The sequence below is a fragment of the Bufo bufo genome, chromosome 5 (assembly GCF_905171765.1).
Source record: "Bufo bufo chromosome 5, aBufBuf1.1, whole genome shotgun sequence".
In the NCBI taxonomy this organism is placed as follows: Eukaryota; Metazoa; Chordata; class Amphibia; order Anura; family Bufonidae; genus Bufo; species Bufo bufo.
Window position 1 is genome coordinate 391,090,156 of NC_053393.1, and position 23,660 is coordinate 391,113,815.

The 23,660-nt window shown below is 48.5% G+C and overlaps 2 protein-coding genes across 6 annotated transcripts in view; one reads left to right on the forward strand and one right to left on the reverse strand.

Moving 5' to 3' along the window:
- TPMT (thiopurine S-methyltransferase) overlaps nt 1–1,831 on the reverse strand; it is a 31,218-nt gene extending 29,387 nt beyond the window's left edge. The window contains exon 1 of one of the 3 annotated variants that reach the window (XM_040432733.1): nt 1,774–1,831. Coding sequence is in view for 1 of the 3 variants with exons in the window: in XM_040432729.1 (XP_040288663.1) it covers nt 1,326–1,343 (18 nt within the window). In the remaining 2 variants the exon portion in view is untranslated. Of the gene's footprint in view, nt 1–765; nt 1,080–1,325; nt 1,454–1,773 lie in introns of those variants that run through there. The other 2 variants (XM_040432729.1, XM_040432730.1) reach the window with 2 other exon arrangements.
- The window catches only part of KDM1B (lysine demethylase 1B), a 59,606-nt gene continuing 37,346 nt past the window's right edge, over nt 1,401–23,660 (forward strand). For all 3 annotated transcript variants that reach the window (XM_040432725.1, XM_040432726.1, XM_040432728.1), the window contains exons 1-7: nt 1,401–1,457; nt 4,652–4,765; nt 6,257–6,381; nt 10,082–10,171; nt 10,244–10,355; nt 18,258–18,374; nt 18,890–18,928. In XM_040432725.1, the coding sequence (XP_040288659.1) occupies nt 4,673–4,765; nt 6,257–6,381; nt 10,082–10,171; nt 10,244–10,355; nt 18,258–18,374; nt 18,890–18,928 (576 nt within the window). In that variant the 5' untranslated portion in view covers nt 1,401–1,457; nt 4,652–4,672. The remainder of the gene's footprint in view (nt 1,458–4,651; nt 4,766–6,256; nt 6,382–10,081; nt 10,172–10,243; nt 10,356–18,257; nt 18,375–18,889; nt 18,929–23,660) is intronic.

Sequence of the window (23,660 nt, forward strand, 5' to 3'; positions counted from 1 at the left end):
CCTATCCTGGTCTGCAAAAAGGACAAGAATAGGACATGTTCTATTTTTTTGGGCGGGGCTACTCCGTGTGCTGTCCGCACCTTTTGCGGCCCCATTGAAGTGAATGGGTCCGCACCCGAACCTCAAAATGCGGCTTGGATGCAGAACCAAACCACGTTCGTGTGCAAGAGGCCTAATAATAATAATAATACTATATATCTTTATTAATGATCAGACCAATACACAAAAACCCCAATCCCATAAAATCACTATAAAAGCCATGCACTACATGTATCTTCACAGCCAATGCATAATACCCGTTGTATGGATATACAGCATATTAATCTAGAAGTGGACGACTATGCCCCCAGAATAGTGGAGTGGAGGTAATATGTTAGAAGAATTCAGCGGTAACCAAAATGATATAAGGAATATGATCTTGCGGTAAGGAGAAATAAGGAGCGGTGTGAGGAGGTCAGTAACTTGCTATACTGGTCACCTTATTACACCAGGCTATGGATAATCTACGGTACGTTATATTGGGGCAGATTAATATGCTGCATATCCATTCAGCAGGTATTATGCTTGGTTTTAGGGTGTTGGTCTAATTATTTATTATTATATGTATTCTATTATAAAGTGTCTTCTTGGATTAGATCCATGTTATATACACAGCCCCAGCAGCTTCCTCGGAGTGTGAGGGCAGCTCCACAGAATCCTGACACAGGTCGGGCTCTGAGTCCGCCCACTGGTCTCAGACGACCCCCTAGCAGCCCGGACGCTTACCTCTCCGCTGATCTATCAGACTGGGCTCCCGTATTTGGCGGATCGTGTCTAAACTCCAGGCGCCGTAAGGACCTTGTGACGTCACACGGTCACGTGACATGACGGGGTTCTGATCACAAGGATAGGGTCCCTGTGTTCCCCAGTATGATTGGAGCAGCAGACACGCACGCGTCTCTGTCGCTCCAGTCACTTGAGACAGTGACGTCCCCCGTGTTGCACTAAACTTGTTTTTTCTTTCCTCTTGCAGAAGTTCCGGCTGAGATGTAATAAATTCCTTCATGACATGAATTCAATTTCAGGGCAGAGAAGAAAGTCTATGACGTCCCGTCAGCTGTCATTCTCGGTGTTACCATTCTCATTCCCCCGGAACTAAGCGCGTCGGATTTTATTTTCCGGGGGAACACATTTGTAGAGCGCACCCTTCTACTAAACTCCATGCGCCTTAAGGACCTTCTGACGTCACAGAGCGCAGAACCTTCAATTTCAAAGTGACCATGCGCCTCTCAATAACCACTAGTATTAGGCTTGCTTCTTAGTATTTTTCCTATTATATTACTAATCTTTATACTGCAGCGCATTTCCCGCGGCTTCTTCAACCCCACGTGCCTTTAGTATGTCACGTGACAAGGTCCTTACGGCGCATGAAGTTCTAGACACAACCCTGGAACAAGCGGTAGGCCGGCGGAGCCGCGGTAAGCTGATTCCAGTGGCTTCGCTAGGTTTTTCTTCTCAGCAGCGGATCTGAGATTCCGCGGAACCGAAGAAAATCTTAGCGGTAGCTGGTAGGGCGCCAAGGTGCGCACTGAAAGAGTTAAGCAATAGCTCCGCCCACTGTCATTAGTGTCACATGGTCAGTATTTACACTCGTCCGCCTGCAAAAGCCGGAAAATGCGCTGACCCCGAACACCTATAGGTAATGGGTAGGTGGCGGTCCGGTGAGGCCGTGTTCACACGGGCAGGATTTAGGCTTCTGACCTGTCTGAAATGCATGTGAGTGGGGGATTTCACCTGGAACAACCTGCATGCAGTGTGGATTGTGCTGGAGATGCAATTCTGAGGAGACCGATCCCAGAAATCGGAGTTTCACCTTTTGGAATTCTGCAGCAGATTATTATTATTATTTTTTTCACATCTACTGCAAATATCTCTAAAGCAAATCATGTGAATATCGCCTAGTGTCTGGTGCCTGGGGGACAATGCTGCTGCCAGTACATGCCCCACAGCAAACTGTGGATCAGGGCCCCTGATCATATATTATATCAAATTGAATAAGCCTCCTTCACACTACGCCTGTCCATTCAGTAGCTACACTTCTGTGTATTGTGCACAGGACTATATTCTCTACACCGCCCAGTCGGGGCCCACACCATCCCGTCACCAGTCAACATCCGTTATTAAAGGGCTTTTCCCATTACGGGAATTGTACCTGGGACTGAAAGAACAGAGGCCTATGCTCCTCCACTTGATTGGAGCAGCAGACACACATGTATGTCTGTCACTTCATTCAACTCTATGGGACTGAGGGAGATAGTTGAGCGCTTGAGCTTGGCTATCTTCAGTAGTCCCGTAGATATTGGCGTGTGTCTGCCAATCCAAAAGAGGGAACATGGGTCCCCATTCTTGTGATCAGTTGGGACCCCGGCAGTTGGACCCCCACCGATCAGACACTTATCCCCTATCCTTTGGGTAGAGGGGGCCAGAAGGCCTAACAGAAAATGCGCAGGCTGCAGCCTACACACACACATTCAAAGATGGCGGTGGCTGGGAACACCGCCGGCAGGCGAGCGGGACAGCGGCGGGCAGGGTGAGTAGTTCGCTGTCCATGCCTACAGGGGAGAGTGAGGCAGCGTTGGACACGCACTGCCAGCGCAGTTCACACACCACGTGTACAGTGCTTTCAAAAAGTCTTCAGACCCTACTGTTTTGTTGCGGCCTTGTGCTAAAATAAAAAAAAGTGAAAATTTTTCCCCAAAATGAGAATGTGAAAAAATGTTCAAAACCTTTACTTAGTACTTAGTTGAAGCACCTTCAGACAGTGATTATAGCCTCCAGTCTAATTGGGTATCACACCACAAAAGGGCAGGAATAGCCATGTAACTGGGGCAACTTCCTGGGAAGTCGGTGGTTGCCATATAGACGCTCGACCCCCAACACACACTAAGGTAGGGATGGTATTCGGCAGTGCCTGGTTTCCTCCAAACGTGACGCTTAGAATTGAGGCTAAAAAGTTCAATCTTGCTTTATCAGACCAGAGAATCTTGTTTCACACGGTCTGAGAGTCCTTAAAGGGACACTGACAGGGCCAATAAGCATATTGAGGTATATATATGGCAGTACAGGTCTTATAATGGGTATTACAATCATCTAAGTATCCCCCCTGTCCACATTATACATACAGTAAACTTAAGTTTTATAACCTGCTCCAACGGTCTTCAATCTGCCCAAGGGGCGGCGTTTCACCTCTCTTGCGCCCAGCCAGCCTCCCCCAACTGCCGCTTTGAAGCGCCGCCCAGCTCATGAATATTCAGTTTGCTGGGCGGCTTCTGCGGTCCCCGCTCTGAAGCGCTGCGCTTAACAGTGCCCGGCGCATGCGCCGGATCTTGTGAAGTCCAGTACAGTAAGCGCCGCCCAGCTCATCAATATTCACTTCGCTGGGCGGCGCTTACTGTCCCCGACTTCACAAGATCCGGCGCATGCGCCGGGCACTGTTAAGCGCAGCGCTTCAGAGCGGGGACCGCAGAAGCCGCCCAGCAAACTGAATATTCATGAGCTGGGCGGCGCTTCAAAGCGGCAGTTGGGGGAGGCTGGCTGGGCGCAAGAGAGGTGAAACGCCGCCCCTTGGGCAGATTGAAGACCGTTGGAGCAGGTTATAAAACTTAAGTTTACTGTATGTATAAGGTGGACAGGGGGGGATACTTAGATGATTGTAATACCCATTATAAGACCTGTACTGCCATATATATACCTCAATATGCTTATTGGCCCTGTCAGTGTCCCTTTAAGGTGTTTTCATATGAATTTTTACTGAGGATGGACTTATTTCTGGCCATTCCATCATAAAGCCCAGATTGGTAGAGTGCTGCCATGATGGTTGATTTTCTGGAAGTTTCTCCTTTCTGCATACAGGATATTTAGAGCTCAGCCAAAGTGACCATTGGGTTCTTGGTCACCTCTCTTACCTAAACCCTGCCCCCCAATTAATGTGGTGGGGCAGCCAGCTCTAGGAAGAGTCCTGGTTGTTCCAGACCTCTTCCATTTAAGAATTGGTGGCCACTGTGCTCCTAGGATTTTTTTTGTACCTTTTCCATATCTGTGTCTCTACATAATCCTGTCTCCAAGCTCTACAGGCACTTCTTTCCTCCTCATAGCTTCATTTTTGCATGGCTGTATCTAGGGTTGTTGCGGGTATCGAAATTTCTCCCTGCACTTACTATTATCCCTGGGCGCCGCTCCGTTCTCCCGCTGTGCCCCCATTACCATCTCCTGCTCCGTATGCTAATTACTACTATCGGAGCAATGGGCAGGAGACATCAGCTTCTCTCCTGCTGGGTGTTCCTTCTCCCTGCTGTAGCGCTGTCCAGTCGCAGTGCAGAATGTCACAGCCAGGGAGAAGGAACGCCCAGGAGAGAAGCTGATGTCTCCTCCCCATTGCTCCGATAGTAGTAATTAGCATACGGAGCAGGAGACAGTAATGGGGGCACAGCGGGCGAATGGAGCGGCGCCCAGGAATAATAGTAAGTGCAGGGAGATCCCTAAGCGCCGCTCTATGTAGCCTGCTCATGAAAGGGTCACATCCTATGTGATTATGAGCGTTACCCCCCCCCCCCCTTCCTGCATCCATCAGCACAGATCTATAGCCTCATCTAGTCTATATGCCTTTTTGTAGGTGATCTGGTGATCCACAGCCATGTCTGGCTCTAAAGGCAGAGCAAAGAAAAAGGCCACCCCTCCATCTGCCCCCTCACCTGACAACCTACCTCTGCGATCTTCTGGACGACAGGTGACATTCTTTTCATTCCCTTTTCCTCATTCATGGTAAATTGCCCCTGAATGTGTATAGACATTATTGCAGCTTAAGTGCTATGGACACCTTTGAGGCGAGGCAATGTTTTTATTTCAGTTTACTTATTCTGGGCCAAAAATATTTTTTGAATTGGCCTTTATTGAAAATTTTTAGCCGTTTATGATATACAGGGGTTAAAAATCAGTCTGTTTGCAAGCTGTTTTCTCTGAATCCTGTCATGTTCCGGCACATGTGTAGTAGGGATCGGCCGATTATCAGTTTTACTGATATTATCGGCCGATATTCAGGATTTTCAAAGTTATCTGTATCGGCATCTATTTTGCCGATAACGAATCAGGAACAAGAATCGTGCTGCTGACAGCGCTCTCCGTGTTCCCTCAGCACCACAGGGGAGAAGGAAGCAGTCTCCCTCCCCCCTGTGCCGCTGCCACCAATGAAAGGAGAGAGGAAAGGTGAAGAGGAGGGGAGCGGCTGTGGTCACTGCGCCACCAATGATGGTCACTGCTCCATCAAATTCAACAGGAGGCGGGAGCTGGCTGCAGAATCATATAGCCGCACCCAACCTCTATGATAAGTAGCTGCCATCCGCAGCAGTTAACCCCTGCTGCGCCTGAGGGGTTAACTGCCGCGGATCACAGCTACCGCTCATAGAGGTTGGGTGCGGCTATCTGATTCTGCAGCCAGCTCCCGCCTCCTGTATATGAATTAATGAGAGCGTTATCTTCATTGGTGGCGCAGTGCGCCCCCCCCCCACCCAAGCCCCCCAGTATTAATCATTGGTGGCAGTGGCCACAGGGTCTCCCCTCCTCATTGGTGGTGCAGTGGCAGCTTCTGATCGGAGCCCCAGCAGTGTAATCCTCGGGCCCCGATCAGTTACCATGGCAGCCAGGACGCCAGCACAAAGCACAGGGCAGCAGGGAGAGTGTGAAGTCCTATTCACCCTGATGAAAAAGAAAGACTTACCAAAAAAAAGCTACACGTTAACAATAAACATGTTCATTTTCAGCAGGCTTCTGTAGGGATTTTTTGTTTTTTCAAAAAGGAAAATGCACAGAATATCGGTATAAATTATCGGCTATTGGCCTGAAAGTTCACAGATTATCGGTATCTGCTCTAAAAAAAAAATCGGTCGATCCCTAATGTGTAGCTCTTATCTCTGATCTTCTGACCTCAAAAACACTCAAACTGATAAGAATATGGCTTAAATAAGTGATTATGAGGTCAGGAGATCAGACATACGAGCGCTGCATGAGCCGTCAGCTGACGGGATTCAAAGAAAACCGAAAGTGATAGCTTGCAAACAGACTGGCTTTTAACTCCTGTATCTCAGAAACTGCTGCACATTTTTTTTTATAAAGACCAATTAAAAAAAAGCTATTTTTCACCGAAAATGAGTACAGCGCAATCATAAAAAAATGCCTCAGAAAGTGTCCATAGCCTTTAATTGTACCTTATGGCTTGGATTAGGTGAGGAAAAAGACAAGTGAAGCAATAGAAGATGACGAGGATTACCTGGAGAAGAAATACAGGAAATGTGAGAAGGCCGGGTGCACAGCAACTTGTCCCGTTTGCTTTGCCAGTGCTGCTGAAAGGTAGGCTTCCCTCAAGTGCTGGAATGGCCACTGTTATGTAGCTTGGATTATTACATGGCAATTGCATGCCACATAAATCAAGGTCTGGTGTTGGGTGGAATATATCCAATCGGGGGTGTTTCTCAGTTTTAAGGAGTTGCATATGCATAGGGTACACATGCCAATCTGTAATAGGACATACAGAGCAGCACACTCAAGTTGAGGAAAGCCTCAGATATTAGTACCCTCTTAATTTATAGGGTGCAGTCCAAGGTGAATCTGCCGCCTGATCCCTGCTATGATCACACTGCAGTCCATTGTGTGTGAACTTAAAGGGACACTGACAGGGCCAATAAGCATATTGAGGTATATATATGGCAGTACAGGTCTTATAATGGGTATTACAATCATCTAAGTATCCCCCCCTGTCCACCTTATACATACAGTAAACTTAAGTTTTATAACCTGCTCCAACGGTCTTCAATCTGCCCAAGGGGCGGCGTTTCACCTCTCTTGCGCCCAGCCAGCCTCCCCAACTGCCGCTTTGAAGCGCCGCCCAGCTCATGAATATTCAGTTTGCTGGGGGGCTTCTGCGGTCCCCTCTCTGAAGCGCTACGCTTAACAGTGCCCGGCGCATGCACCCGATCTTGTGAAGTCCGGTACAGTAAGCGCCGCCCAGCTCATCAATATTCACTTCGCTGGGCGGCGCTTACTGTCCCCAACTTCACAAGATCCGGCGCATGCGCAGGGCACTGTTAAGCGCAGCGCTTCAGAGCGGGGACCGCAGAAGCCGCCCAGCAAACTGAATATTCATGAGCTGGGCGGCGCTTCAAAGCGGCAGTTGGGGGAGGCTGGCTGGGCGCAAGAGAGGTGAAACGCCGCCCCTTGGGCAGATTGAAGACCGTTGGAGCAGGTTATAAAACGTAAGTTTACTGTATGTATAATGTGGACAGGGGGGATACTTAGATGATTGTAATACCCATTATAAGACCTGTACTGCCATATATATACCTCAATATGCTTATTGGCCCTGTCAGTGTCCCTTTAATCTCCTAACAGTCATGTTAAAATTGGAAAAACCCTCCCAACAATCACTTTTTTTTATTGTAGATTTTTAATGTGTGTCTGCAGTAAATCTTGTTGACGCACAACTCAGGGGACACTATTGCATTTTAACCCCTTAATGACATCATTAATTTGAGCCTTAAAGGGGTTGTCTGAGTTATTTTTTTTTCTTTGCATGTTTCTAACTAGGCAAATGAAAGGCCTTTACAATTCACTTACTTTATCTCCAGTTGCTGCTTTCTTAGATTTCACTGAGGGTCACATGACCTGTGATGTCAGCTTCTCTACCTGCTCTAATGATATTTCGTGCATAAGCCTGAGAGAGCAGATATGTGCCTGTATACCACACCTCTCTGCACTGCTGCTTATTGCTCTCTCCCTGGATTCTTGAGGAAAAACATTAACCCCTTCAGCTGCACAGACTCAGGGCTGGAGGCTTTACTAGGTAGCTGCAGGCAGTGAGGAGACAAATGCTGGGCACAGGAGCCGACAGAGGAGTTCTGCAGAGCATTGCACAAGAACAGGTAGGGAGAAGATCCTGTGTGTATTAGCAGTGTCATTGTACAGCTGGGACTTGTAGTCCTACACATACAACATGCTGCTGAGTCTCCCAGCAGGCAGACATGTCACTCAGGGCAGCACTTGTATTCACTCCCTTAGCAGTGCAGGGGGAGGGGCAGAGATTGTTGTTATTGCAGGTAAACAAAGGGCCAGAAGAGAACCAGGGAAATGAGAAAATAGATGTTTTGTTTGCCTAAAACTTGCTTAGCTCAGTTATATATTGCTGCCCATCAGATATACAGTGCTCTATATTTCTTTTTCATAACTCGGACAACCCCTTTGAGAACCAATAATATTTTACAAATGTTTTATTTTGTGGGATTAGTTGTAGGTTTTTTAGGAACCATTTTGGGGTATATATAGTGTATTAAATAGCTTATTATTTTATTTGTAGGGGGGGGAAGATAAAAAAAACTGCAATTTTACATTATTTTGTGGAATTTTTTTATGGCGTTCACTGTGTGGTAAAAATAATATAATTTTATTATCTGGGTCACTACAATGATGATAATAATGTCACATTTCTATATATTTTTTCCTTTCCTCCTGCAGCTGTCAGCTCTGCAGCTGCTCCCTCATTCTCCTCCACACTGACAGGGAGGGGGGCGGCGGCTTTAACTGCTCATATCTCTGGTTTGGTACCTAGAGATATGGGCTTTGTATTGGCTGGCATTCAAAGCTTTCAGACAATACCAGAATGTCAGCAATACGTTCAGTACAGGGGAAGATATCACTGATAGAAATCGGGATGCAGTGAGTGCAGCTGAAAGTGAAAGTGAAAGTAAAAGCAGGTTTTACCCGCGATTATTCCAGACTCAATTGCTAACAGTGATTTCTGCTTTGTTGCTTGGACTCTCTTTTTGGTCTTGTATGAAAGCCTGGAATGTCAGCTTTCAAACCAGACCAGTTGCATGTTTCTAGCTGCTATCATTCAGGAGATAGCAGCATCTGAAGCAGCCCCCCCTCCACTTTCTGCCCAAGCCCAGCTCCGGCAGAACAGTTAGCTACTTTTCCCACAACCCGAGCTGGACTTGGGGAAAACAGTTAGGTGGTTAAAGGGGTACTCCCATCTTGGACATTGGGGGCATCTCTTTAGGATATGCCCCCAATGTCTGATAGGTGCGGTTCCCACCTCTGGGGGCTCACCGTGCATATGCAGCCGTCCTCTATTCATTTCTATGGGACTGCCAAAATAGCTGAGCAGTGTGCTTGGCTATTTTCGGAAGTCCCATTGAAATTAATGGGAGGCCCACCGCACAAGCGTGACCATCACTCCATTAACTTCTATGGTGCTTATGGAAATAGCTACCAGCGCTTGGCTATTTTCAGCAGTCCCATAGAAACGAAAGGAGAGCGGCCGTGCATGTGCAGTGCGCCCACCGGCACTTTATGGGCTCCGTTCTAAGTGTAGGTGTGGGTCCCACCAGGTCCAAGATGGGAATACCCCTTTAAAGGGGTTGTCTGCTCCTTTACAAGTGATGATCTATCCTCAAGATACCAATGAGATATTCATGGCCTAGGTGTCCGACACCCCACACCACTGCCAATTGGCTGTTTATCTGTGGCTCTGTTGCGGGAACTACACCGCTCCATCCATTGTGCAGTGAATGGAGCTGGTAAATGCAGCGCTGCTCCCATTCACTGCAATGTACTGCTGAATTTTTGAGATGGTTGGGCTGTGGCAACTTGCGGGTCACAAATCAACCACTTTGCAGTCTTTGACCACATGTTGTGGCAAGGTTTTCCTATAGTCCCAGCCTAATGGCTCATTTACACGACCATATAGTCACCGTGTCCGTGTTTAAATGGGTCCGCTGTCCGTAAAATACTGCAAAAGATAGAACGATAGATGTCCCATCTTTTGGCGTATTTCGCAGATCACGGACCCATTCAAGTCAATGGATCTACACCACAGCATGGAGTTCACACTGCCGGACTCGGTCCGTGCTGTGGACAGCAGTAATTGAGCCCTAAGGGATGTGATTTGTAATTTATCATTATGTTTTGCTCACAGACAGTTTGTTACCCAATATAAGAATCCCTATATTGTAGGTTTAACCATAGGTGAAGATGTGACTTGATTCTTTAATTTCAGATGTGCAAAGAATGGTTACACATCAAGATGGTATCATCTTTCCTGTGGGGAACATTTCTGCAATGAATGCTTTGATCACTACTATAGGAGGTTGGTGGTGACATCATTTTTTTTTAGGACGCTCGTTTTTCTCAGCTACTGACATGTAACTTTTTTCTGTAGTCACAAAGATGGTTATGATATATATGCTTCTTGGAAGCGTATATGGACAAGCAATGGAAAAAGCGAACCAAGCCTTAAAGCATTCATGGCTGACCAGCAGCTTCCATACTGGGTGAGATGCTTGATTTAACTTGTTTAGCTAAAATTTGACTTTTATTAAAGGAGTTCTCCAAGATTTTGATATTGATGGCCTCTCCGCAGGACACGTCATCAGTACCAGATCGGCGAGGGCCTGACTCCTGGCACCCTTGCCCATTAGTTGTTAGGTGAGAGCCACGACCTATTCCTAAACCACTGATGTCACATTCATCAGTCACATGACCTAGGTGCAGCCCAGTCCCATTCAGTTGGATAGGCCTGATCTGTAATACCAAGCACATGCTGTGCTTGGTGTGAGGAGACTGTGGCTCTACAGACCTTGTTGGATCCCCGCCAATCTGATATTGATGACGTATCCTGAGGGTAGATCATTAAAGGGGTTGTCCAAGTTATATTTATTGATGACCTATCCTCAGGATAGGTCATCAATATTAGATCGGCTGGGGTCCGACACCCGGCACCCCCGCCGATCAGCTGTTTGAAGAGAAGGCGCGCGCCGTGCCAGCGCCGCCTCCTCTTTACTGTTTACCTTCTCACCGTTGCATCTGCAGTGGTGAGCAGGTGTAATTATACCCAAGCCGTCCCATTCATTTCAATGGTACGGATCGCTCATATACAAGTGTATGGGAACGATCCGTCCCATTGAAATGAATTGGATGGTTAGGTGTAATTACACCTGCTCACCGCTGCAGATGCAACGGCGAGAAGGTAAGCGGAGAAGAGGAGGCAGCGCTGGCACGGCGTGCGCCTTCTCTTCAAACAGCTGATCGGCGGGGGTGCCGGGTGTCGGACCCTAGCCGATCTGATATTGATGACCTATCCTGAAGATGGGTCATCAATAAATATAACTTGGACAATTCCTTTAATATTGCAAGTGTCGGAAAACCCCTGGGTGTATCTGCTGAATATGCTTTGCTTTGTAAGGGTAGCATATTAAAAATACAATCCATACTCCTTGGATCCAGAAAGACACAAAAAAAAGCTGTTTGATGTATTCTTCCAGTGTGCCAAATGGTACACACTGAGTGAGGTTACTTTCAGACTTGCATTTCACTTTTCTGGTATTGAGATCGGCAGAGGATCTCAATACGCTTCCATTTTGTCCCCATTTATTGTCAATGGGGACAAAACTGAACTGGACAGAATGGAATGCTCCAAAATGCATTCCGTTCCGTTTGGTTGCGTTCTCATACTGTACAGAAAACTGCATCAAGCTGCGGTTTTATTTCCGTCATGGGATGCAGAACAAAATGGATCCGGTTGTATTATGTCTAAAATGACCATGACTGATCCATTTTATGTCAATGGGGGACGTTTTCTATGTTTCCAATAAAACTGATTCGGCACCATTGACTTGCATTGTGTGTCCTTCCGGATCCGTTTTCTTGGACACATAGAAAACGTCCCCCATTGACTTAGTGGTTTTAGTGACAGATCTGTCATGGTCCTCTAGCACACTGGCCTTCAGTGGTAGCACTGCTAGACGGTACCTTGAGGGTCTGGGTGTGTTTAGAGCAACAAGGAACGACTTATTAAATGTAAGAGTTAACATACGAAAAGGTACAGTGCTAACAGGTTACCAAAAGATGGCAAAGAGGATATACAGACAAGCAAACAGTACAGAAATAAAATGGGGATACAATAATGAATCACATACCAAATAGATCAGTTAGGGATCCACGCTAGGAGAACAGCCGAACATTGGCCCTACAAAGGGGTATCGGTGTGGTTAGTCCTGTGCCAGGAGGCTGCCTAATTACATGCAACAAGTGGAAAGTTGTATGGCATCATTCTAATTTGAACCACAACTTCTCTGAGAAGGATAATATGACTGGCAAGTTTTACAGGATATTTTTTTATCAACCTAGGCATACCAAACACAAATAGGAATTAATAACCCTTTCACCCAATATATGATGCGGTAGGTTTCCTAAGGCAGAAAATGTTTTCACTTGAGACAAAAGAACATAAGTTATTTATTACAAAACCTGAATTATGACAAGGCTGCTTTTGAAGTGTATCTTCTGGTCTATGGATATATACAGCACTATTCACCAGCATTGGGTGGCCTGGAGACGTACCGTCTGTGGCATGCACTAATTCCATTACCCTGGAAAGCAGCCCGGTTTGGCATTTTGTCTATAAAGGACTTTGATTGCACCCCCTTCCCCCTGGTCTACAACACCCTGTATCTAATAGGTTCTCATTTGTTCCATGAAGATGGCATCAGAACTCATAACAATTGGACAAAAAAATGTCCTATTACTAAGGAAGCAGTCCAATGGTGCCCCCTGAGCTTAAATCCCTGTCTTCCATTTAGATAGCCCTGTACTCAACATGAAGTCTACATTGATAGAAATTGTAAGCGAGAAGGTTGAATGCTGGCGATGATAAAACATTATTTTTTTGCTAATGACATGGTGTTCAATTCCTACAGAACAAATTTCTTGTATTTTAAATGTTGTACTAGCTGGGGGTCGACTATGTTCTATATAGCGTTGTTAAAGGTGGCCAAAAGACCCATGCAAGCCCTTCTGTTGGAATCTGTATGTGGTTTTTGGGTGTGTGTGAAATGGGTCTGCTAAGTGCATGAGCAAAATGTGAACGCGGCCATACGTCTTTCATCATGCCATATAGAACATATCGGTCATCCACTTTGTACAGCCCTATAACTGATCCAGAAACGTGATGTGACCCAGCACTAGGTATATTTTCTGTGCAGTGAAATCACAATTTCTCGCTGGTATCATTGGAGGACACAGGACCGTGGGTATAGCTTGCTGCTGCCATTAGGAGGCGACACTAGGCTGAAAAAAGATTTCGCTCCTCCCCTGCAGGCTATACTTCTCCAGCCTGGAGAGAGCATGTCAGTTTTTTAGCTTGGTGTCGTAGGAGGCAGACCTCCCTGCTTTATGCAGGGCGGCTTTCTTAGTTGATTCTTTATTTTATTTGATATTTTTTCTTTTAGGTTGGGAAACAGAGTTGCCCAGCCTCTCTGTTATCCCAGGGAGCAAGACCGGTGAGAAAATCCACCTCTTACCTCCCCACAGAAGAAAAAGGTGGACCAGGGCAGCCTCGCTCCCCTGCTTCCCGCCAGCCAAGGGGTCACCTAGGTCCACCAAGGAAGAAGACCCTCCCGCCATGCCAGACTCCTGCCACTCCGGTGCCAGCAGCTGAGGAGGTGACCCTGCTGGAAAAAGCTGACCTGCCGGTCCACTAGGGAGGGTGAAGAGAAGAGGAGGAAGATGGGGTGAGTACACAGGACTAGGTAAGTAGGTTTAACCCTCTCCCTGCCTCCCTCCCTCTAAGGGCAAGTACCAGACTCCCTCTTCCCTCTCTCTCTCTCTTCGGCCAGGACGCCAGGCTCCACTCTCCCCCCACTTTTTCTTTGGCAGACACCGGGCTTCACTCTCCCCCCCCCCCCCCCCCCCCCCCCCACTTTTTCTTTGGCAGACACCGGGCTCCAATTTTTTTGCCCAGGATTTCTGAGGGCATCCCTCCACTACCCCTCATGGCGCATAGGGGGTTAATGGCCACGTCCCACAGATACACTCTCCGCACGCAGCGGGCGGCCGTCCGCGCTGCTGCGGTCCGGACCTTTAATGCCAGCGGTCATGCAGGGAGGGGAGCGGAGGAGGCTTCCCGCTCCCCAGAGCTATTATCCACCCTTCTAGGCAGCAGGTGCCGTGCGCGCCGCTGCGGAAGGCTTAAAGCCCACACAGGACGACCGGACCCTGGCTTCACTTGAGCCTACCTCCCTTCCGTTTCCGGTCCCAGCAGCTCCAAGTCGCTCTGTACTCCGGCCGGCCGTGCTCCACAACTTTAGGCCCCGGCTTCACGGCCTACTAGGCCGCAGCTCTCGTTCGGTTATGTGGGGGAGGGGGGGGGCGCGGTCTGGCGTGAATCCTTCCCGCCTAGCCTCCCACTCCCCCAGTAGCTCGCTGAGCCCCGCCCCCGGTCCTCCAGGAGGTTAACCCTTCCTGGCCAGCCACCGCTTTGAGGCTGGCACAGTATTATACTATCTGCGGTGCAAGGGGTTTTTATTGCTGCGCATTTTAACCCCTCCCTGCTTCTTGCCCAATTGAGGCTGGGCATCCATTTAAAAAAATAAAAATAAAATAAAAACTAAAGTTCATCCCGGATAGAGGAGGACCTCTGTGGTTTCCCAATCCACCTTCCTGAGTTGTTTGATGAGCACCGACTGCACAGGACCTTCCCACTCGCCCTCCGAGGTCGTGTGGCTGATAAGCTCCGCCTGCGCACTTCAGTGGAGCATCTCCGGACCTTCCCAATCACCCTCCGGGGTCGCTTGGTTGATAAGCACCTCCGGCGCAATCCAATGGAGGACCACCGAACCTTCCCAATCACCCTCCGGGGTTGCTTGGTCGATAAGCACTGCCAGCGCAATCCAATGGAGGACCACCGAACCTTCCCAATCACCCTCCGGGGTTGCTTGGTTGATAAGCTCTGCCTGCGCACTCCAGTGGAGCATCTCCAGACCTTCCCACTCACCCTCCGGGGTCGTTTGGTTGATAAAGCACCGCCTGCTCAGTCCAATGGAGGATCTCCGGACCTTCCCAATCCACCCTCCGGGGTCGTTTGGTTGATAAGACACCGCCTACGCAGTCCGGTGAGTGAACTTCTGGAAGTTCACATTCCACCCCCTGGGTAGTTTGGATGATAAATCCCACCAGGGCAGTCTGCGGACAAGACTCTGAGAGTCAAGATTGCACACAAGCGGACTAGAGCAGGATGTATTTCCTCCTCGGTCACTCCTGCACCCCCAACCTTCCTCCCCAGGGTCACGCTCAGATGCACCCTTCCTCCCTGGAGAGGTTCTGTCCGAGGGGGAGGGGGGGGGGGGGATCACTGATTTGGACTCTGTCATTACCCAGCGCAATCTTCCAAGTTTGCGTTCACGGTAGGCAGCAGTATTTGTCGTATGCATTGCTCCCTTCCTTAGGCGGAGTATTTGCACTGTGTATACCTTAGCTTCTTTTGGGCCCTGGACTATTCATCTGGTAACTATGGATGCCTACAGTGGATACCGTGGCTATTTCCCCGTGTGGCCCTTTTTTCTTGCCTTTTACTGGTTTGGGGCTTGAATATGTCACCCTCTGTCCTCTCAGAGAGTTACCCGCCAACACTTAAGTATCCTAGAGACCCACATCTCATTTGGTCATGGTATTTGTTCTCAACAAGGTGAAGGGCGTACGCCATTGCACATAATATTGTGATTCCGCTCCAGCGAGTCGAGGGTCGCACTGACTCTGTTTTCTCTAGCTCCACTCCTCCTTATCTGGGAAAGTGGTTATGCTGACACTCTGGTTTAGGTTTTACAGTGTGTTCTCCTCCGCATGTGCACCTTTTACGCTGGTGCTAAGGGTCGTAGCTGTTGCAGTGGGGCGTCCCCCCTCAGGTAGAGCTTCTTCCCTGACGCTAGCTTGACGGTTGCTCCTGTTCGGCGCCCTTGTCTGGTGGGGTGTTTTAGGCTTTTAGGCTAGCTCTACTTAACTGGGGCAGTAGGGTTCCATGACTTACATACTGTAAGTCCTCAGACCATCCCCTCAGCATTGACGGGACATGCTGTGACTATAATGACACGAGGGGTCTTTACGTTGTCACGACATACTAGGGTTCTTCCTCCACAGCTCCTTCGTTTGGTGGCGGATTCTTCTAGCGCCGCATTTGGTGGCCTCTGCCGTGTGGCCCCCTCCTCAGCTGGAATGTGATGCTAGCAATATACTTGTGGTTCCCCTTGCATGGGTTCCTTCTTATGCGGAGGATGGCACTGCCACTATCATCCTGTGGCTTCTTCTGTATAGTGCTAGTCCCAGATGGGGAATGAGCTGACTTTTTCTCTCCTTCCATCTTTTTCCTTCTCTGGCTCCGGGTTCACGGCCACCCTGCAAGCCTTTGGTGACTCCTACGTTACTACTTTCCCCTCATCTGCATTGGCACGGGGTATTGGTTCCCGTCCCGGCTGGTGGACTGTGACGCCTCCACACCCTCCTTCTACAGGTGAATCCTTCCTATTGATCATGGGTGTGCTACCTGTATCTACAATTATCTCTCTTACGGCATGAGTAATGTTTGTCATGTCAGTCCGATGGTGATCACACCTTTTCACTACCCATTCCGTGGGTAGACTACGAGACTCACCACGCCAGGCGGAGCGGGGGTCCTGTCATGCCTTACCACCGCTGATGGACGTTTCGTTCCTTGAACGGAACACCTTTTCTATTCTTCTTCCTCCTCCTCCCTTCTATCTACCTGACCAGTAGCCATGCGTGGCACTGCTATGGACTCCCCTCATCATTTTTTTCCTATCTGACCAGTGTTCTCTGGTAAGGGTGGGGCATTGGACGTCGTCATCGCACTCCATCCAGCAGGGGTATTTCTCTTATCTTGGTCTGGTCAGAATTTTATATGGTCACTGACGGAGCTCCTCACTGTCGGCGGTTCTCGCACCAGCTTTACTCTACCTATCTCACATGTATTGGTTCCTTGGCCTGCGGTTGGGCGTGTCTGATTCAGGCATTTTTTCTCTGTGGGTTATCAACCAGCTTTCAGTCTCCCCGCAAGCCTCTTCGGCTCTGGGGGCATCGGTCTGCCAATCGAGCGCTTCTGTGGAGAGTCTCTCTTTTGGCAGAGGTGTATCCTGTGGCCCGGGATTTGGGTTCTGCATCCAGAGTTAGGGCCAGGTACCTGGTTTCGTCCAGACGTCCGATGGGTCGTTTGGTGGCGTTTCAGTGAGGAATATGACCCCTCTTTGCAAATCTTCTTCCCCTCTTTTTATTTCTGGGAAGCTGGCGGGTTTTTCCACCCAACGAATTTGGGATTTGGGAGCGCCTTTCTTGTACGTACGTTTTTCTTGACAGGTACTCGCATAAGGCAGAGCTCCGCCCATTACCTTCTTTTTTGCTGAAGGTAGTCGCCGCCTTCCACGTCGACAGGACATTGTTTTCCCTTCTTTTCCCTTCTCCCTCGCACTCGAGAGAGTGAGCTCTCCATCAGAATGAATTCGAGCTCTGAGGTTTGCTTGTCCATGACTAGTTCTTTCCTCCGTGCAGATTCTTACCTGGTCATTCCTGGAGGTCCAGCTAGAGCCATTCCGCTCCCGGGGCAAGGCACAGCCCAGCGGAGTTCGGGACATCTGACCAGCAGTCAGCTCTTCGTGAGATACATGTTTCATACTGCATCAGCTTCGCGGTTGTATAAGGCAGCGCCTTGGTCTTCCTGGCGCACGTTCACCAAGTTTTTTTGCCACTTGCTTCCTGGGTATCGCCAGTGCTGCTCCGGGCCGCAGGGTCTCGCAGGCAGCAGTGCATTAAGCATTCTCGCGAGTGCTATTTCCATGGGCGTGGATTATTATTTTTTCCCTCCCCGTGGACTGCTTTAGGACATCCCACGGTCCTGTATCCCCCAATGATACCAGTGAGAAAACAAGATTTTTGTGAAACTCACCTGTAAAATCTCTTTCTTGCGTGGTTCATTGGGGGACACAGCACCCACCCAGTATTTATTATTGTTGATGGTGATGTCTGGTTGCCGGTCAGGTGTTTAGCGGGTTCGCTTCCGCCAGCGTTTGTTGCATTCTCTTTTACTTGGCACATGTTTTCTACTGCTCCTACTGCTTGAGCACAAACTGACATGGTCTCTCTAGGCTGGAGGGGGTATAGCCTGCAGGGGAGGAGCTAAGTCTTTTTTCAGCCTAGTGTCTCCTCCTAGTGGCAGCTGCAAGCTATACCCACGGTCCTGTGTCCCCCAATGAACCACGCGAGAAAGAGATTTTACAGGTGAGTTTCACCAAAATCTCGTTTTTACATGTATTGTTTCTTGCTAATCGTTCTCTATTTGTGAAAAATGACTTCTTTACCTTTTATTGTAATACGTTGTCTCAATTGATTTCTAGGTACAATGCACAAAACCCGAATGTGGCAAATGGCGGCAGTTAACAAAGGAGATACAGTTAACTATGCAAATGGCGAAGACATACAGATGTGGTATGAAGCTGAATAATGCTCTGAAGGTAATGTGCGATGATACTGGGCTGCATCTATAGAAACAAATTCATGTAAAAAGTGGAGAAGTTTCTCAGAACCGCCAATAAGATCACAGTTATAATTTTGCAAATGCAGTTTTAAAAATGAAAGCTGTAAGCTGATTGGTTCTTGATTTCTTGCTGCGCTGGTTTTGTACAATATCTTTTTTTCTTTGAGGAAGCTATAGCAACATATCATTTTTCTTCTTATTACAGTTTGAAGTCTATACAGTGATTTAAACTTTTCTATATTGTATTGCTTTTATTTTTTTCCATTTACGTTGCAATGAACACTTTATGAATGGGCAAAAAAGTGTGAAAAATGCCTGGATTCCTTGGGTCTTAGTACTTTTGAAGTCTGTGGTTTGAAATGATGAGGTGACAACGCATATTACATTGTAGATTTTTATTTGATTTAGTTCATTTGTTATTTTAATATATCCTTTATTAAACTCTAGTCAATAGCTGCTGTTTTCATTTTTATGTTTTTTTTTTCCTGGTAGGCTGAAGGGTCAGATCATTGCTCTATGCCAGAAGATCTGGTAAGTGCAGATTTTAGAAACTGTAGAGATGAACTAGAATTATTCCATTTCATCATATGCTTTCTGTTGCGTATCTGTGAAAGGTTATGACATAAATCTTCGCCTATAGGTTTCAGAAAGTGGTCCTGACTTAAAGGACTTTTAAACGTGAAATTGTCTGCATTTGAAAATGTATGTAAAGAGTTCTAAAGGCTATATGGCTGTGCCTTCTCTGTCCTCCCATTGAAGTATTCTACAGTCAGCCTTTTTCTAGCTTCTTGCATATCACAGTTTATTATCTCCATTCAAGGGTGGACTGGTCATAGACCGTACAGGGAACCTTCCCGGTGGGCTGATGCCCAGGAGGCCATCCAAGCATCAAGCACTTGCGCACTTGGCCACCGCCTGCAGTTGCTCTCCTGAATTCAACTGTATTGCCATCCTCAGGACGATGATAAAGCTTCACAGTGTGGCACGGGCGGCAGTCATTTGTGCTGCACTGTTGTATTTTGTTGTCCCTACCTGCATGTGTTGCCCTGCGTTCTGTCAATTTGGACCTATCTACACCATGGGGCCACTTTTATTTATTTTTTCCAGGGCCACTATAAGTTCCCAGTCCTCCACATCTCCATCTCCTATTAAATAGATAATAAGAATGTTTAGGTTTTGTGTCCCTATAAGGGCTCATTCACACAACCAATGCTTACATCCAGTTGCTGTCTGAGTGTAGAATGGACCTATTATAGTCATTGGACCAAATCATAGAAAATCACATTGGTTCATGCATAGAATACCACAGCATGCACCATTTAGGCAGGAGTTTCCGTAAAGACTCGCCCCCATTCTAGTGAACGCACACGAGAAAAATGGACCGCATACAGACGCAGTCTGTTTAAAAAAGGCTGGGGCATAGTGGGTTGGAGCCAATCCATCTGGAATAATAATGGCAAAAAAATTGGACCAATAAACTAATGGGCTACCTTATAGGAAAGTAACATAAATGCCTTTTCTCGCCCATATTCATTGGGGGACACAGAGACCGTGGGTATAGCTATGTCCTCTAGGAGGCGTTGACACTAGTAAAAGCTGTTATCTCCTCCCCTGGCAGCTATACCCCCTCCAGCCTGGAGAGAGAGAGCTTCAGTTTTTTCTAGTGTCAATAGGAGGCAAGACTCTGCTCTGCAGGGAAGCTCCTGAAGATTTTTTGTTTTAGTTAATTTTTTTCCTTCTTTTTTAGATGGGACAACAGTGGTCGCCTAGCCTCCCTGTTCTCCCGGGGTCGAGTTGAGCCAGTGCCGGTCATCCGCACTGCTGCCTCCCCCACAGAAGACAAGGTGGACCAGGGCAGCCTCGCTCCCCTGCATCCCGCCAGCCAAGGGGTCACCTAGGTCCGCCAAAGAGAAGACCCTCCCGCCATACCAGACTCCTGCCACTCCGGTGCCAGCTGCTGAGGAGGTGACCCTGCTGGAAAAAGGTACCTTATGGGCCCACTTAGGGAGGGTGAAGAGAAGAGGAGGAAGATAGGTGAGTACAGGACTAGGTGAGTATGTTAATCCCCTCCCTCCCCTTCCTATTTAAGGGTTCTACTGAAAAGGCTCCCTCTTAAGCCAGACACGGGCTTCATTTATTACTAGCCCAGCTTCCAACGGTCTTCCTTCCCTCCCCCTCTGTGCCGTTGATATTCGGGCACATAAGGGGGTTAATGGCCATGTCCCCGCAGGCACTATTATATTATACAGCGGGTTCCGTGCGCACCGCTTTGGTCGGGTGTGGAGAACGGATGCAGAGTGCCTGTGCAACTAACGCTGACACACGGGTCGTTTGGTTGATAACTTCTGCTTCCCTGTGATATTCATCCCTGGAAGCGGGCGCCTAAGTGCGCACCGCTCCAGGAAGCTAACGCCAGCTTTGGGTCCGGACACCATGTAATCTGGCCCCGCCTTCACTCCGGCCCGCTCTCCCACATGCGGGCACATTTCTCCTGCGCCATTCAAAAGCGATACCTGCGCTTACAGCGATGCGCTGCTGTGTGGTACGCGCCGGACCTTTCCAATCACCTGCCCTCCACCGGCGCATTCCGATTCGGCCGGCCGTGGTCATACACCGTTATTCCCGCAGCCCTCGGTGCTCCGGCTGTACAGTTGGCCGGGTCCCATAACTTTAGACCCCAGCTTGCGGCCTACTAGCCCACAATTCATCCCCGGGGAGGGGGGCGGTCTGGCCTTGCCTTCCCCTCCCCCTGTAACTCGCAGAGCCCCGCCCTCGGCCCTCAGGCAGTTAACCTTTTCTGGTCAGCCTTCTCTTGAAGCTGACACAGGGTTATATGGGGTTCTTGCTGAGGGGCTTTACTGTTGAGGGACTTATCTCCTCTGCCTCTTGCCCAATTGAGGTGAGCATCCCAGTTTTTTAATATAAAAAATAAATAAAAAATTAACACAAATAAGTCCATTCGGGTCCTTTCCCTCAGTCTGCGTCAGACTGGGCCTGTGTCCTATCACGGTCAAAGGAGGACCCTTCAGTTTTCCATTCACCCTCCGGGGTCGCTTTGGTTAACAAGCGCTGCCTGCGCAATCCAATGGTAGATCTCTCTGTCTTTCCACTCACCCTCTGGGGCCGTGTGGTCGCCATGCGCTACCTGCGCAATCCAACGGTGTACATACGGACCTTCCCACTCACCCTCCGGGGTCGTTTGGTTGATAGGCACCACCTGCGCAATCCGACTGTGTACATACGGACCTTCCCACTCACCCTCCAGGGTCGTTTTGTTGATAGGCACCACCTGCGCAATCTGACTGTGTACATCCAGACCTTCCCAATCACCCTCCGGGGTCGTTTGGTTGATAAAACGCTGCCTGCGGAAATCTGATTGTGTACATCCAGACTTCCCAATCGCCCTCATGGGTCGTTTGGTTAATAAAGCGCTACCTGCGCAATCCAACTGTGTACATCCGGACTTCCCAATCACCCTCAGGGGTCGTTTGGTTAATAAAGCGCTACCTGCGCAATCCAACTGTGTACATCCGGACTTCCCAATCACCCTCAGGGGTCGTTTGGTTAATAAAGCGCTACCTGCGCAATCCAACTGTGTACATCCGGACTTCCCAATCACCCTCAGGGGTCGTTTGGTTAATAAAGCGCTACCTGCGCAATCCAATGGTGTACATCCGGACCTTCCCAATCACCCTCCGGGGTCGTTTAATTGATGAGCACCACCTGCGCAATCCAATGGTGGACATCCGGACCTTCCCAATCACCCTCCGGGGTCAGTTGGTTGATAAAGCGTTTCCTGCGCAATCTAATGGTGGATCTCCGGATTTTTCCAATCACCCTCCTGGGTCGTTTGTTGGGATATGCACTGCCGGCACAATCCAATGGTGGATCTCCGGACTTTGGACCTCTGAAAATTCCCGATTAACCCTCTGGGGTCTTTTGGTTGATGTACCCCCGCCTGCGCAATCCGGTGAGTGAACCTCTAGACGTTGCCATTCCACCCCAAGTAATTTGGTTTATAGATTCCACCGGCGCAGTCTCAGTTGCCATGGCGTGTTCCTGTGAGGCAGGATTGCACATAGTGGGCCAGAGCAGGATATATTCCTCCACGGTCATCTCCACACCCCCACCCTTCCTCCCTAGGGTCACGCTCAGATGCACCCTCCCTGGAGAGGTTCGGTCTGAAGGGGGGATCAGTGGTTCGGTCTCTGCCGTGATTCCGGTGCGATCTTCCAAGATGGCGTCCGAGGTAGACAGCAGTACTTGTCGTATGCATTACCCCCTTCCTTAGGCGGAGTATTTGCACTACTACTGGATGCAGTACTCCCTTGGTTATTACCTTCCTCTATTAGGGTCTAACCGCACTAGCACTGTTTCAGTGCCGGCAGTCGGCGTTTCCCCTTTTATTAGGTGGGGGAACTGTTTTCTCACTGGGGACAGTACTTACGATAGGCATTAGCCTCTTGCATAGGTGGCGCTATGGCATTGTCCCTGGTTCAGTGTTTACTGTATGTTAAACAAAACAAGTAATGCAACAGCTCACTGCAAATCAAGTAAGGTACAAAATTGCATCCTAATAGCAAATGCTGAACTAATAAGTTAGAGATACTTGGCAAATCGTTTTGTACAAAATTATTTGAGCCCGTCTGCCGAACGTCAAGGCAATCTCTAGTTAGACGGGTTCCTAACACTAAATATACCTGTTATGTGCCATAGCGGCTATCATAAAATTCAGAAAGTGTAGGTTCCACTTACATGCTGGATCCGCCTGAATTTCCGTCATTTTCGGTGCCAAAATGGCCTCCATTATATCCAGGGAAAGCAGTTACCAGCATGCACGCCGGGCCCACTCCACACCACCCCTGGCGCCACATGGCCACCAAGGACTGCAATGAGAGTCCACACACTATCTCTCTCCTGGTGCCATATGGCTTCAGTGAGTGGGGGGGAGCAGGCCAAGCTAAATACTAACACTAATTAAAATCAACCTGTGGGACAGACGAGCTGGTCAGGAGTGCATGACTGGGGAGGCAGCCACACCTCCAGTACAAACTGCAAAGAAAAAGGGGGTCAGTCAGCACATCCCAAAGCGCAGCGGCACGTTGCTATGGCTGAGAACAAGACTGTTAAACAAAACAAGTAATGCAACAGCTCACTGCAAATCAAATAAGGTACAAAATTGCATCATAATAGCAAATGCTGAACTAATAAGTTAGAGATACTTGGCAAATAGTGTGTGGACTCTCATTGCAGTCCTTGGTGG